Consider the following 14,104-nt stretch of genomic DNA (forward strand, 5'->3'; position numbering starts at 1 on the left):
ATGAACTATGTTGCATAGATATGGAGAGAGTGGACAACCTTGTCTTGTTCCTGATTTCAGTGGAATTGCTTTGAGTTTCTCTCCATTTAGTTTGATGTATATAGTCTTTATTATGTTTAGGTATGCAACTTGTATCCCTGCTTGCTCCAAGACATTTATCATGAAGGGATATTGCATTTTGTAGAAGGTTTTTTTTAGCATCTAATGAGATGATCATGTGTTTTTGTTTGTTTTTTTATATGGCAGATTATACTGACAGATTTTCATATGTTAAACTATTCCTGCATCTCTGGGATGAAGACGACTTGATCATGATAGATGATTTTTCTGATGTGTTCTTCAATCCAGTTTGCTAGTATTTTATTGAATATTTTTCCATCAGTGTTTATTAGTGAGATTGTTCTGTACTTCTTTTTCTTAGAATGTCTTATATGTTTTGGGTATCAGGGTAATTTTAGCCTCATAAAAAGAATTTGACAATTTTACTTCTGTTTCTATTGTGTGGAATAATTTGAAGAGTATTGGTATTAATTCTTCAAAAATTTTGTAGAATTCTGCAATGAAACCATCTGGTCCTGGTATTTTTTTGGTTGGGAAACTTTAGGTGACTGCTTCCATTTCTTTAGCAGTTATAGGTCTATTTAATTTGTTTATCTGGTCTTGATTTAATTGTGGTAACTGATATTTATCTAGAAAATTGTTCATTTGCTTTCAGGTTTCCAATTTTGTGAAGTACAGGTTTGCGAAATATAATCTGATGATTCTCTGGATTTCATTCATGTCTGTTGTTATGTCCCCCTTTTCATTTCTAATTTTGTTAATTTGGATATTCTCTCTGCCTTTGGGTTAGTTTGGATAAACATTTGTCTGTTTTGTTGATTTTCTCTAAGAACCAATTCTTTATCTCAGTGATTCTTAGTATTGCTTTCTTTGTTTATATTTTGTTGATCTCAGCTTTCAATTTGATTATCTCCTACAGTCTAGTCTTCCTGGGTGAGTTTTCTTTTTTTGTTCTAGAGTTTTCAGGCATGCTGTTAACTCACAAGTGTGGGGTTTCCAGCTTCTTTATGTAGGCATTTAGTGCTATGAACTTTCCTCTTAACACTGCTTTCATTGTGTCCTATAAATTTGGGTATGTTGTGTGATCATTTTCATTAAATTTTAGGAAGTCTTCAATTTCTTCCTTGACTCATTGGTGATTCAGGTGAACATTGTTTAATTTCCATGTGTTTTGTGGGCTTTCTGAAATAAGTGCTGCCGTTCATTTCTAGTTTTAAGCCATGGTGATCCAACAAGATACATGGAGTTATTCTGATTTTTTGTATCTGTTGAAGTTTTTTTGTTACCTAGTATGTGATCAGTTTTTGAGACAGTTCCATGAGGTGCTGAGTAGAAGGTATATTCTTTTATGTTTGCATGTAATGTTCTATAGATGCCTATTAAGTCCTTTTGATTCATAACATCTGTTAGTTCCCTTATTTCTCTGCTAATTTTCTGTCTGGCAAACCTGTCCAGTGGTGAGAGTGGGGTGTTGAAGTCTCCCACTATTAGTGTGTGGGGTTTAATTTGTGAGTTAAGCTTTAGTAGTATTTCTTTTATATGAGGGTGCCCTTGTATTTGGGGAATAGATGTTCAGTATTGAAATTTACTCTTGATGGATTTTTCCTGTGAGTAATGTGAGATATCCTTCTTCATCTCTTTTGATTGATTTTCATTTGAAGTCTATTTTGATAGATGTTAGGATAGCTACATGAGCTTGTTTCTTAGGTCTATTTGATCGGAATTTTTTCCCAACCCTTTATTCTGAGGCAATGTCTGTCTTTGCAATTGAGATGTGTTTCTTGTATGCAACAAAAAGATGGATTCTGTTTTCTTATCCAATCTGTTAGCCTGTCTCTTTTTATAGATGAGTTGAGTCCATTTATATTAAGCGATATTAATGACCAGTGATTGCTATTTCCTATTATTTTCATTTATGTTGTTGGTGATGTTATTGTGTATGTTTTTTCCTTCTTTGGGATTTGTTGGTGTGAGATCATCTATCGTCTGTGTTTTTGTGGATGTAGCCAACTACCTTGGGTTGGAGTTTTCCTTCTAATACTTTGTGTAGGTCTGGGATTGTGGTTATGTATTTGTTAAATATGGTTCTGTCATGGAATATCTTGTTTTGTCTGTCTACAGTGATTGAAAGTTTTGCTGGGTATAGTAGTCTGGGCTGACATCCATGGTCTCTTAATGTCAGCATAACCCTTAATCAGGACCTTCTGGCTTTTGTTGTTTCCATTGAGAAGTCAGGTGCAATTCTGATAGGTCTGTCTTTATATGTTACTTAGCCTTTTTCTTTTGCAGCTCTTAATATTCTTTCTTTATCCTGTATGTTTAGTGTTTTGATTGTTATGTGGCAAGGGGACTTTTGTTTTTGATCCAGTCTATTTGGTGTTCTGTAAGCTTCCTGTATCTTCATAGGCATATCTTTCTTTAGTTTGGGAGAGCTTTCTTTTATGATTCTGTTGAATATATTTTCTGTGCTTTTGAGTTGGGCATCTTCTCCTTCTTCTATCCCTATTATTCTTAGGTTTGGCCTTTTCATGATGTCTCATATTTCACGGATATTTTATGTTAAGCTTTTGTTAGATTTAATGTTTTCTTTGACTGATGAGTATATTTCCTTATTGTATCTGCAGCACTTGAGATTCTCTCTTCTATTTCTTGACCTCTGACTTCCATGTGCCTATACACACACTAAAAACACATGCACAAACACACACACACAGTTGGGCCTGTACATACACATGCATACACACACACAAACAACATATATACATACATACTTGGGACCATACACATACCTGTATACATACATACATACATACCTGCATGCATACACACACAAGGGATTAACAGAAGAAGTAATTAAAGTGACTGTCATTGCTTATGAGCTATCTAATATGCAAATTTTACCTTAACTTATGTCAAATGCGTACACTAATTTTAAAATGAGTATCTTAAGTATCTTAATATCAGATAGGTAAAATGATTGACCCTAGTAATAAAACTTTTATAAAATGGCAGGATTCATATACAGATATGGCTAACCCAAAGTTTATTTTTTACTATTATATAATACCATAACTGCGATGAGGGAAGGGTTATTATGTCTTTTCTAAGTACTTTTAGAAGAATAGACTGACACTCATAGCAGGAGGTAGATTATAGAGCTAGGAAGAGTCTAACAATTTTGTTCTTCAGGAAAATATCTCTTAATATACCATAAATTTCTTTAAATCTTAAAAGTAATTCTCCTGGTATTCAAAGTTCTCCTTTAGATACATTGCTTAATTTTTTTCCTAAAGAGTCTGGTGAGTCTGAAGATTTCAAAATAAAGGCAATTAGAATGCCCTCAGTGCAGTCAAGTCAAAATCTTCCCCGCCAGTATTAGCTACAGTTGCCATATTCCCTCAACTCACTGGGCACTGTGCTACATCTATTTCATTTGTAGTATGTCCACTGTTTAGCGTGAGTTTTCTGTTTATTCAAGGATCCTCTCTGTCTTTCACCTTCGAAATAAAAGACCCTTCAAAGTAGGTTGTATGTTATGCGGTGATCAGTTTCTATGTTACATTGGTATACTCTGGACCAGGACCTAGGCGTGGCGCCATTAAACATTTCACTAGAAGAAAATCAGAATAAGTGAACATAGCTTTTGATTGGAACATTGTGTCTATATTAACCTCATAAACTTTGCAAATCACTAGACTTTCATGAACCTCGTCTCTAAAATGCAAATACTAATATTTATTCAAAAACTTGATCTATTAATTAGGACATCTGAGTGACCCAGGTCAACATTTGGTCACTCTTTGAATCATGAAAAGATTGAACCACGGGCATAACTGTGAGTCCTTTCTATATTGAATCCAGTTATATTGTATATGATCAACATGGCAGGAAGTTGAGGCTTTTTATTGGGGGATATTTTTCTTTTTTAATCTAGTCAGTGTGTAAAATGTTTGCTGTGGTTCTCAAAATGACACCAATATTTCACAGTGTAATCAAATACTGATGAAACCAGAAAAGGGGGTGTGTGAAAAAAAAGAAAGAGGGCAAAGCGCACTGCAGTAAAATGCAAAGTGGTAAGGACTGCAGTGGGAAATAGGGTGGCTGTCCCAATGAGGAGACTAAAGTTCAAGGGGTTTTCTGTGCTGTTTTGTGCTACATTTTTCTTGTGTTATTGTATTTTAAAGCATAATTAAATGCATTAAAAGAAAAACAAGAGGGTTGTATGATGAGGATTTTTAGAGAAGAAATGTGATCATAATCCCTGAGAACTTTCACAGCAATGAGGACACTAAGAGAGACTTACATAGATCTAATCTACATGGGAAGTAGAAAAAGACAAGATCTCCTGAGTAAATTGGGATAATTTTCTTGATATATAACCTTGGGGGAGGATTGAAGAGGGGAGGGGAGAGGCAGGGAGAGGAGCAGAGAAAAATGTAGAGCTCAGTAAAAATCAATTAAAAAAAGTGATCACAGGGTGACTCCCATATTATTCTATTTTCTTGTCCATTTTATTTTTCCTTCCTTCTTTTCTTCTTTCCCTCTTTTCTCTCTCTCTCTCTTCTTCTTTCTTTCTCTTCCTTCTTTTCTTTCTTTCCTTTCTTTCCTTTTTCCCATGCCCATGTGCACATGCACACATGTACTTGTGTGGGGGTGTTTGTGTGTATGTGTGTGTCCATCCATTTGTCTGTCTCCTGCATATTTGGTAGCAGAAAGAAAATCTAGGTCTTCATAGATACCAGACAAGAGTTCTTCCACTGAGTTACACCCCAAATACCTTTAAAGTTTATATTCTGAGATGTTTTATTCACTCACTAAGTTACCAAAGTTGGCCTTGAAATCTCTCTCTAGTCCAGGATGTCCACGCCTTTATAGTTTTCCTTCATTGACTTCCCAAGTATTCAAGAAACAATCATGCCCAGTTGCCTAATGTTTTCCTTCTTCTGCCTTCTCTTTTCTTTTTCCTCTTCCTCCAGGTCCTCCTCCTCTTTGTCCTCTTTCTCTTTGTCCACCTCATTCTTGTCCTCCTTCTCCTTGTCCTCCTCCTCCTAATCCAAGATTTTCCCCTTCCCCTCTTTCTTTGAGACAAGGTCTTACATAATCTAGGCTGGTTTTGAACTTCCTTTGCGGTTCAGAAACAATGCTTTGAGGTCCTCCTGCTTCCCCTCTCAAGAGCTGGGATCACAGTTATGTGTCACCATGCCTGCCCGGCTTTCTTCCACTTTCAGATTGGTGACAAAATTTAAAGCCCAATGGAAAAAAGGATTATAGAAGGTGAAACACTGCTAGTATAATGGATTCCTGTGTGTCACACAAAGTTCTTCCTCTTTTGTCTTCTCACTAGGTCGGAAGTTTAAGAAGTTTAATAAAGTCCGAGTTATGAGAGCCCTTGATGGTGTTGCTCTCCCTCAGTCAGTGGGCCTTCCTAGTGAGAGCCAGACCCTAGGCCAGAGAATCAACTTTTCTCCAAATCAAGAAATACAGCTGGTCCCCCCACTGATCAACCTGCTCATGAGCATCGAGCCTGACGTGATCTACGCCGGACATGACAACACAAAACCTGACACCTCCAGCTCTTTGCTGACCAGTCTCAATCAACTAGGCGAGAGGCAACTGCTTTCAGTAGTCAAATGGTCTAAGTCATTGCCAGGTAATTTGTATGCAGTAACATGCATTAAAAGGTGTTATGTTTGTGACAGTAACTAAATGTTGAAATAATCTGTACAGTACGCCATTCATCATGTAAACAGTTCCATATGTTTAGCCATTCAAACTTCTTGTTTAAGTCTCACATGTATATTTGGTTCAGTTGGTAGAGCACTAGGTTAGCATGCATATGCCCTGGGATCAATTCCCAATATACCTGCTCACACATAAGATTCACAGACTATGAAATACAAAAGAAGTAGAGAACATGCTGAGGATGGCTGATAATTATCTCCATGAAACAGTTAAGAAACAGCATAAGTGTATCGTTAAAGAACAAATACAGTAGTTCAGATAAAAACATGTTAGCCATCTCCTTACAATGTTGAGTTCATTCTAAAACCTAACTGTTTTCTTTTTGCTTTATGTCTTATGAATGAGTACATATTATACTTGTCTTTCTGGGTCTGGGTTATCTCACTCAATATGATGTTTTATAGCTCCATCCATTTGCCCACAAATTTCAAGATGTCGGGTATTTTTTCCACTGTGTGGTACTCCATTGTGTAAATGTACCACATTTTCCTGATCCATTCTTCAGTGGAGGGGCATTTAGGTAGTTTCCAAATTCTGGTTGTGATAAATATTGCTGCTATGAACATAGTTGAGCACATGTCCTTGTGGTATGATTGAGCATCCTTTGGGTATATACCCAAAAGTGGTATTACTGGGTCTTGAGGGAGGTTGTTTCCTTATTTTCTGAGAAATTGCCACACTGACATCCAAAGGGGCTGTACCAGCTTGCACTCCCACCAGCAATGCAGATGTGTTTCCTTTAACCCACAACTTCTCCAGCATAAGTTGTCATCAGTGTTTTTTGTCTTGGTCATTCTTACAAGTGTAAGATGGAATCTCAGAGTTGTTTTTATTTGCATTTCTCTGATGACTAAGGATGTTGAGCATTTCCTTAAGTGTCTTTCAGCCATTTTATATTCCTCTGTTGAGAGTTCTCTGTTTAGGTCTGAACTCCATTTTTTATTGGATTATTTGTTCTTTTAATGACCAGTTTCTTGAGTTCTTTGTATATTTTGGAGATCAGCCCTCTGTCTGATGTGGGGTTGGTAAACATCTTTTTCCATTCTTTAGGCTGCTGTTTTGTCCTGTTGGCCACGCCCTTTGCTTTACAGAAGCTTCTCAGTTTCAGGAGATCCCATTTATTAATTTTTTCTCTCATAAAACAAAGAAAAACCAGCCTACAATTTACAGTCTCAGAGAACCTAGACAACAAAGAGGACCCAGAGAGAGATACATGGATCTAATCTACATGGGAAGTAGAAAAAGACAAAATCTCCTGAGTAAATTAAGAGCATGGGGATCAAGGGAGAGGGTAGAAGAGGACAGGAGAGGAAGGGAGGGGAGAGGAGAAAAATATATAGTTCAATAAATAAATAAATAAATAAATAAATAAATAAAACCTAACTGAAATTATCAATCTGTTCAAGATAAAAATCAAATGTGCATACTCATGTAACAAATCAAAACAGTACTCAGAGCAACTGTAGTTTCTAGAACCAGTGAAGAAAACAAAATTCCCGGAGTCAGCAAGGTACCTGGAGAGAAATGAACTTCAGTCACTGTTATCTCCTATCACACTCACAGGAGGAGCATTGCTCCGCTGTAGTGAGACCTTGTGTGTTTTCATGGAAGGATTTCCCTTTCTTTATTGGCAAGGTTTGTCCCTCAGCAGAGCTCTTGACCAGCCAAGTGGCTGGTAGAAATATAAAGATAAATGTCTCACTTGGTTGAATCTTAGATAGCAGATTCAAGCAAAAAATAGAACTATTAGTGAGGCCTTAACCTCATGATTAGAAGCACAATGATTCTTTCAAAACATCACATGCTTCTCACACCAGTAACATCCTTAAACTGTTCATTTTTCGACATATGGTCAAGAATTAAACACATTATGTCCTTTTGGTCCTAGAAGAAATTCAATTATTTTTTTTTAAGAATTCCTTCCCAATTTGCCTGACTACATTTCTTGGCTATTATTCTACCTGAAAGGTTTGAAATATAATAGATGAATTGTTATTGAACATCCAAGGTTTTGTGAAACTGAAAACAGATTCTTGTTAGACTTTCAGGAAGAGCCGTATTGAGAAAAGTTAATAAAACTTGGTATTCTATTGAAGATGAAATAATTCTGTAGATGGGTCAGAATGCCCAGATTTTCATCCGCTTTATTGTAGCTGACAGACCTTGGACAGCAACTTTTTCCATTAAAGAAAGTTTTGAATATTTAAGACTTACCGCGAAGTGATAGATCTTTTCTAAGCAAATGTTGTACTGACATTGATAAAAATAACTGTTTTTAAGTGGGTGTTCATCTGTTGTTTTAATTTTCTATTTTTTCATTAATAGAAGATGGTGACCCCTTGGCTGCTATTGCTGTGGGTCACTGTTTCTTTTGTCTGCATTTTTGGAGACTCTTCATTGTTTAAGAAGATTTACTGTCAATGGAAAGAAAGCAATTAAAAAGAACATTTATTCACTTTAGATAAAAGCTGTTTTTATGTTAAAATGTTTATATATCAAGATATTTTTACCTCCACACTAACCTGAAAAATAGAGAAGAAATTTCTGTACTGAATTTGGTGGCAACTTTTCAAATGCTGCAGAATATAATTCATATGTGGCAAATCCAAACAATGGTCACACCTTTATGAGTCCCTCTGATTCTGTTAATGACACACAAGGACAACACTGAGGTGAGCCACGTTTGTGTGGACTGCACTCTTTAAGCCTCACTTGAGAACAGTGCATTTAAAGGGACACTGCAGAATGGCTGCAGAGATGCTCGAGGAACTGGTAGCCAGTTTTCCTCTGAGAAGAAATGAAAGGGACATGAATTCAATGTTTTTATTGTTGCCTTTCTCATTGCTGTAAATTGCTAACTAGTAGCTTAAGGGAGTGGAGGTTTATTTTTTCTCATAAGAGGACACAGTCTATCAGAGGGAAGGTATGGTGCTCAGAGAGGAAGGCAGCTGGTCCTGCTATGCCCACAGTCAGCAGGGACAAAGATGAATGCTGATGTTCAGTGTTGCTTCACCTTTGTATCCAGTGTGAATCCCAGGCATGGGTGGTAGATCATCTCTCTCCTCACAGACAGGCCAGAGTTTGGGCTCCTAGCTGATTCTAAACACAGGCAAGTTAGCAGTCAAGAGTAACGATCACCATGGCCCGCTGTTATTAGGGACTCTGAACTGATGTTAGCTAACTCCACATCCAATTAGTTACACCAGGTTCTTGCTCAGTGACTTAATCAGTGCCTACCTACATGCATGCTGAGTGCAGATCCTAACAATGAATAGTGCTGCTGGGAAGAAAAGCCAGACGGCAGGATCACAGCATGAATGAACTAGACAAAGCACACCTTCCATGTGGGCACCGGTTAGCACAGAAGAGAAATTTATTTTATTCAGTTACTCATTTGCAATGATATCATCAGTTGTGTGGAAAATGGACCTTTGTTAAAGAAGCCTCAACTATAAGCCAGGTTGTGGATTTACATATTCACAATGAAAATATAGCTGTATTTGTTCATGCACATCCACTGTTGGAAAACCTGTTGACAGAAAAGCTCAGCGAAGAAGATGCCAAAATCAAATTAAAAGCATAAGTTTAGAGTGATTCAATGGCAGATTTGGGTGTGACTGTGCAGGTGCCTGGGTCCCTTGTTACCCAGACAGGGTTTCCTCTTCTCCTCTTTGTATCGTCTCTCACTGTTGTTGACATGCCACCGTAATTGCCGTATTCATAAATTTATAAACCACCTCATAGAACACACTCTATTTGTTGCGTAGCATCTGCTTGTGGATGACTTTATGTGGGAATGTATCTGAGCATTGTATTCCTAGTTAAAGCATGAAGTGATGTCATCTACAAAATTTTAAAATTTAACAATATGCATTTCCTCTATTAAACAGCTTTCAACACAGGGAGAGATGTGGGACACATAACAATAGAATAAGACACAGAAATAAATGGAATAGGGACAGATGAATACCTTCAACACTGGTTCTAAAGGAATGAAAAAGGAGACAAATTAATTGTGGAAAGAGAAAACTCTTTGGTTAGAAGAATCTGTGTGCCTGGGGGTTACAGGAAAGGAAAATTGTGAATAATATTTGATAGTACTGAAAAAACAGGGGACAGTGATCCTCCATCATTCAAATGCAGGGACTCAACATCAAAAGTTGATTTTTTTCAGTTACCCCACAGGAGAGCAATGAAACACTTTAGTAGTTACTGAGAAAATGCATCCGTGTAAATGAACTCTTGAATACTGCTGCTGTAAGTGCTGGCCTTCTGATGATTTTACCACCGAATTATTCAAAAACCAATGGCAATAAATTAATTTGGGTACTAGTGGTGAAGAATAATCACTCACATAAATCACTGGTAGATTGAGTAGGGTCTTGAAAGGTATAGAGACAAAAATTAAATTAGTAAGTACTTTTTCAAAACACAAGTTCAGCTTCTCCATCAGTAAATTGTAGAAGACTTAAAACAGCCAAGGAGTACAGGGAAAACATTGTCTTGTCTCTTCTCTGTACTTGGTGAGATATCTACCCAAGGCTGGGCTTCGGTACTCTAACAGCTGACTGTTTGAGTACGTCCCTTCTTGGTTTCAATGGACCGCTTGACATAAGGACCTGAGGACAGGAACAATATTTTCATCTTATTCTACCTTTCAAACATGAATCAGTGGCAGTGTGTCAAAGATTTTTCTTTCTTCCCATGAACGAATGAATATTTCAAAGTATTGTCTTCAAAAAGTGATGAGAGAGGTATAAAAGTAGCCTTCCAGAAGTTAAGTTTGACCTGACCAAGGCTTTTATGAAGATTTTCAAAATTTATTCTTTAACTTTATTTCATTGAAATTGCCATCACCAATGTTGACTTTTGAAAATTGTTCAAAGTTGAATGACTGTTCTCAGCCCATGACAGACTTCGATGCCTGGGGGCTATTGGTAGAGTAACCCCTTCCTGGTGAATCTCATCCTTTGTTGTTCATGGTTTTCCTTCCAGGTACTTGGTTTCTCCCACAAAATTTTAGCCATTGCATATTTGTTCTTCCACCCACACCATATATTTTCCCGTCTGGAGTTCTGTCCTCTATTCTACTTGCTTCTCACTGCACATTTTGAATGAACACATTCATAACCTTGATGTTCTCCCTCCACTCCAATGACACTTGAATAATGGCACCAACCTAACCCCTTCAGCCATGTATTCCAAAAGCTCATAACACATCTCCTCCCAGATGACCTCCCAACTCAACATGTCTTTACAGTGCATATGTTGAAATCACTTTTCTGTATCCTGAAATGACACCCCAGCCAGGCCTTCAGAACCATCTTTGCCTCTCTCCTCTGCCATCCCCTACCCAGCTGGTTGTCAGCTCTATCAACATCTCTTATTCAATACATGACTCTTTATACTGCTACTTCCATGGCTTGTGATGCAGCTTAGTTTGGTCATCAACTTTTATGTCTTTACCTACATTTCAGCTCTCAAACAATACTCTAACCCAAGAATCATTTTTCTAAAATAATTGTAACCAATCATGTTTTCCTTCTTCCATTTCAGAATAAAGTCTAAATTCTGTATTTAAACCCCATGGCCCTCCTGTAGCACAGTTCTGGAAGTGACAGCACTCCTCTGAAACTTCCCTTTATCCCACGAAATCTAAGGTACATTTGCTGGGAGTCTTTGCTCAGTTCCTCTCGTGCTCATCCTGGGTTTCTCTACCCGGAGGCCCATTCCTTCACTCACATATTTTGCTGGCTTCTTACCCCCCTTATACGTTCACCCTCTAATTTTTCCTGTATCTTCCTAGACTGAATCCCAACCCTTGGGAAGAGGTAGAGGCAGGGAAGTGTCTTAGGTTCAAGATTGGCCTCTGAGACAAATAGTATCTTGTGAAGTTCTTGATCACAGCAGGTCATTGAATGTGTTGGTGATGCACTGCCTATTCTTTTCTGTGGTCTGAAAACGCACAAACATGGCAACAGTTGCAGGTTGTGCCCCGAGGCCCTGAGATGAGTCATGCTGTGCCTTGGTTGAAGTTCACTGTTTCAACTCTGTGACAGTTTTTAACAGAAATACAACTTGTACATTTTTAATAGAACTTTGGAAGTCACAGCAAGTCTCACATGCCATCTGTTGTCTTTTGCTTAGCCTTTTTTCATCCTAAAGTAGTGAGAATTGGACAATTCACGGTCATTTTTTACAAGAATTATTAGGTCAAGACACTTAAAGAAAAGGACCTTTTTCACACTACTTGTTAAGCACAATGAGCCATCATCCACCACTTCCCTACAAGTACCCTTTTCCAGTTTGATTATCATCTCAAATGCACTAAATCTCTCTAATCATTATCGCCACAGGAATTCGATCTCTATGTTCCTGGCTTTGTTTCAGTATAAAATGTTGGAATGGTATTGCAGTTAATGGGGGGAAACTTTGGGCTTCTGAGTCAGCCATGTTCAAGTCAATTCAACATTGGACCTTTTCCACAGACACACCTCCAAAATGGGGAGGGAGTAGGTTATTTTCTGAGTTCTATTCTGTCAGTGGAAACGTATTTTCTGCTGTGAATGTTAGTAACTGAGTCGGTTTTGAAATATTTCAATAAAAGTTGTCTTTTGTACTACAAGAAAGTAAAGTGCTCCTTTATTTCAAGACATTGATGAGCATAGAATGTAAGAGAAAAACCAAAAGGCCGTAAGAAAGAGAATAAAGTACTAGAAACACAAGCATAATGGTATTTCCAGAAAAGAAAAAGAATCATATATATTTAACTTTGTAAAAGTTTTAAAACCAGTAAGAAATTAGTATAAAACAAAGGCTTAAGGTGAAATCTCTAGCATCGTTGCATCAAATACTTAGAAATTTTATAATACATTAGAAGTGTTCGAAGTGAGCATGAATATTATAGAATATAATGAGTGAATCAGTAGAGATCATAATAAGCATTCTATTACTATTTTGATATACCTAATTCATTGAGCCTTACTTTCTAGTAGCCTGTAATATTATATATAATAAAATTCATATATGCATATTACACAATCTGATAGATAAATAATATATATAGAATCAGTATTTTGAAAATATTTCAAATACACATTTCATCAAGAATGCTTAATTGTGTATATATATGTAATTTGTATGTGCATGTGTGGAGGCCAGAGGTTGACACTGAGTGTCATCTCCTCTTTACCATATTTTTTAAGACAGGTTCTCTTACTGAACCTGGGGCTCACTCTTTTGTCTGGAATGGCTGGCAGCAAGCTCTAAGGACTCAGTTGTCTCTGCTTCCCCATAGCTCTGGGATTATGAGATACAGGAAGCCTGGCTTTTTTTATAGGAATGCTGGGAATGAAAACTTAGGTCCTTGTGCTTGTGTGATGAGTGCTTTGCTGACTGAGCTATCTTCCCAGGCCAGTGATGCCTAATTTGTCTTCTGAGTGTATTGCATTTACAGCCTTTATATTTTAATTATATTTATGTTTTTTGTAACATACAGGAAATGCTTTCTGGCTTATAATTTTGCTCTTATTTTGTTTTGGGCATTTTTCTTTTTTTCTTTCCTTTTATTTTTAATACACATTGTTATTTTGACACAGGTTCTCACACAGCCAGAGCTGGCCTAGAACTTACTCTGTAGCCAAGGATAAACTTGAGCACTTGATCCTCCTGCTTACAGCTTCTCAGTGCTGAGGTCACAAGAGCACAGGACGATGCATGGTTCATTTATTTTAAATTGGGGATTGCTTCTCAATTTGATTAGTTTCTTTTCTATAGTCATTAATCAAATGAGAAGTCTGTTGCAGTATCCATCGATGGGTTAAAAATTATTTGCATATTCCTCAACAAAAATGAAGAGTTATCCTGAATCTTTAGCCAATGATTGAATTGGTATCTTTATCCTATGGCCTAACTTGTTCAATGTAGCGTAAAGGCAATGCTAGAGTCAGCAGTGCAGTTCAGGCCTTCCTGCAGAGCCTTTGAACCACACCAATACACAGCTCTAAATGTGCCTCCTGTGGGGAATCTACACCTTAAAAATTTTTAAAAAGTAAAAAAAATCATATCTCTTATAAATTGATTCTGGATCTTATCAAAGAATGCTGAATAGTTAATGATAAGCAATACTTGTGCTTTATGTGTTAAATTTATACGGTACTTATATTTTAGTAAAGCATACTATAATACACTTTAACATTTACACTATGGGGGCGGTGGTGGCACACGCCTTTAATCCCAGCACTCGGGAGGCAGAGGCAGGCGGATCTCTGTGAGTTCGAGACCAGCCTGGTCTACAAGAGCT

The 14,104-nt window shown here is 37.2% G+C and overlaps 1 protein-coding gene across 1 annotated transcript in view; it reads left to right on the top strand.

The window, feature by feature from the left end:
• Positions 1-14,104, top strand: part of Pgr (progesterone receptor) — a 63,673-nt gene that overhangs the window by 32,184 nt on the left and 17,385 nt on the right. Inside the window, exon 4 of the mRNA XM_005346791.3 lies at positions 5,405-5,710. Coding sequence (XP_005346848.1) covers positions 5,405-5,710 — 306 coding nt within the window. The remainder of the gene's footprint in view (positions 1-5,404; positions 5,711-14,104) is intronic.

Source organism: Microtus ochrogaster, chromosome 5 (assembly GCF_000317375.1).
Source record: "Microtus ochrogaster isolate Prairie Vole_2 chromosome 5, MicOch1.0, whole genome shotgun sequence".
NCBI classification, from domain to species: Eukaryota; Metazoa; Chordata; class Mammalia; order Rodentia; family Cricetidae; genus Microtus; species Microtus ochrogaster.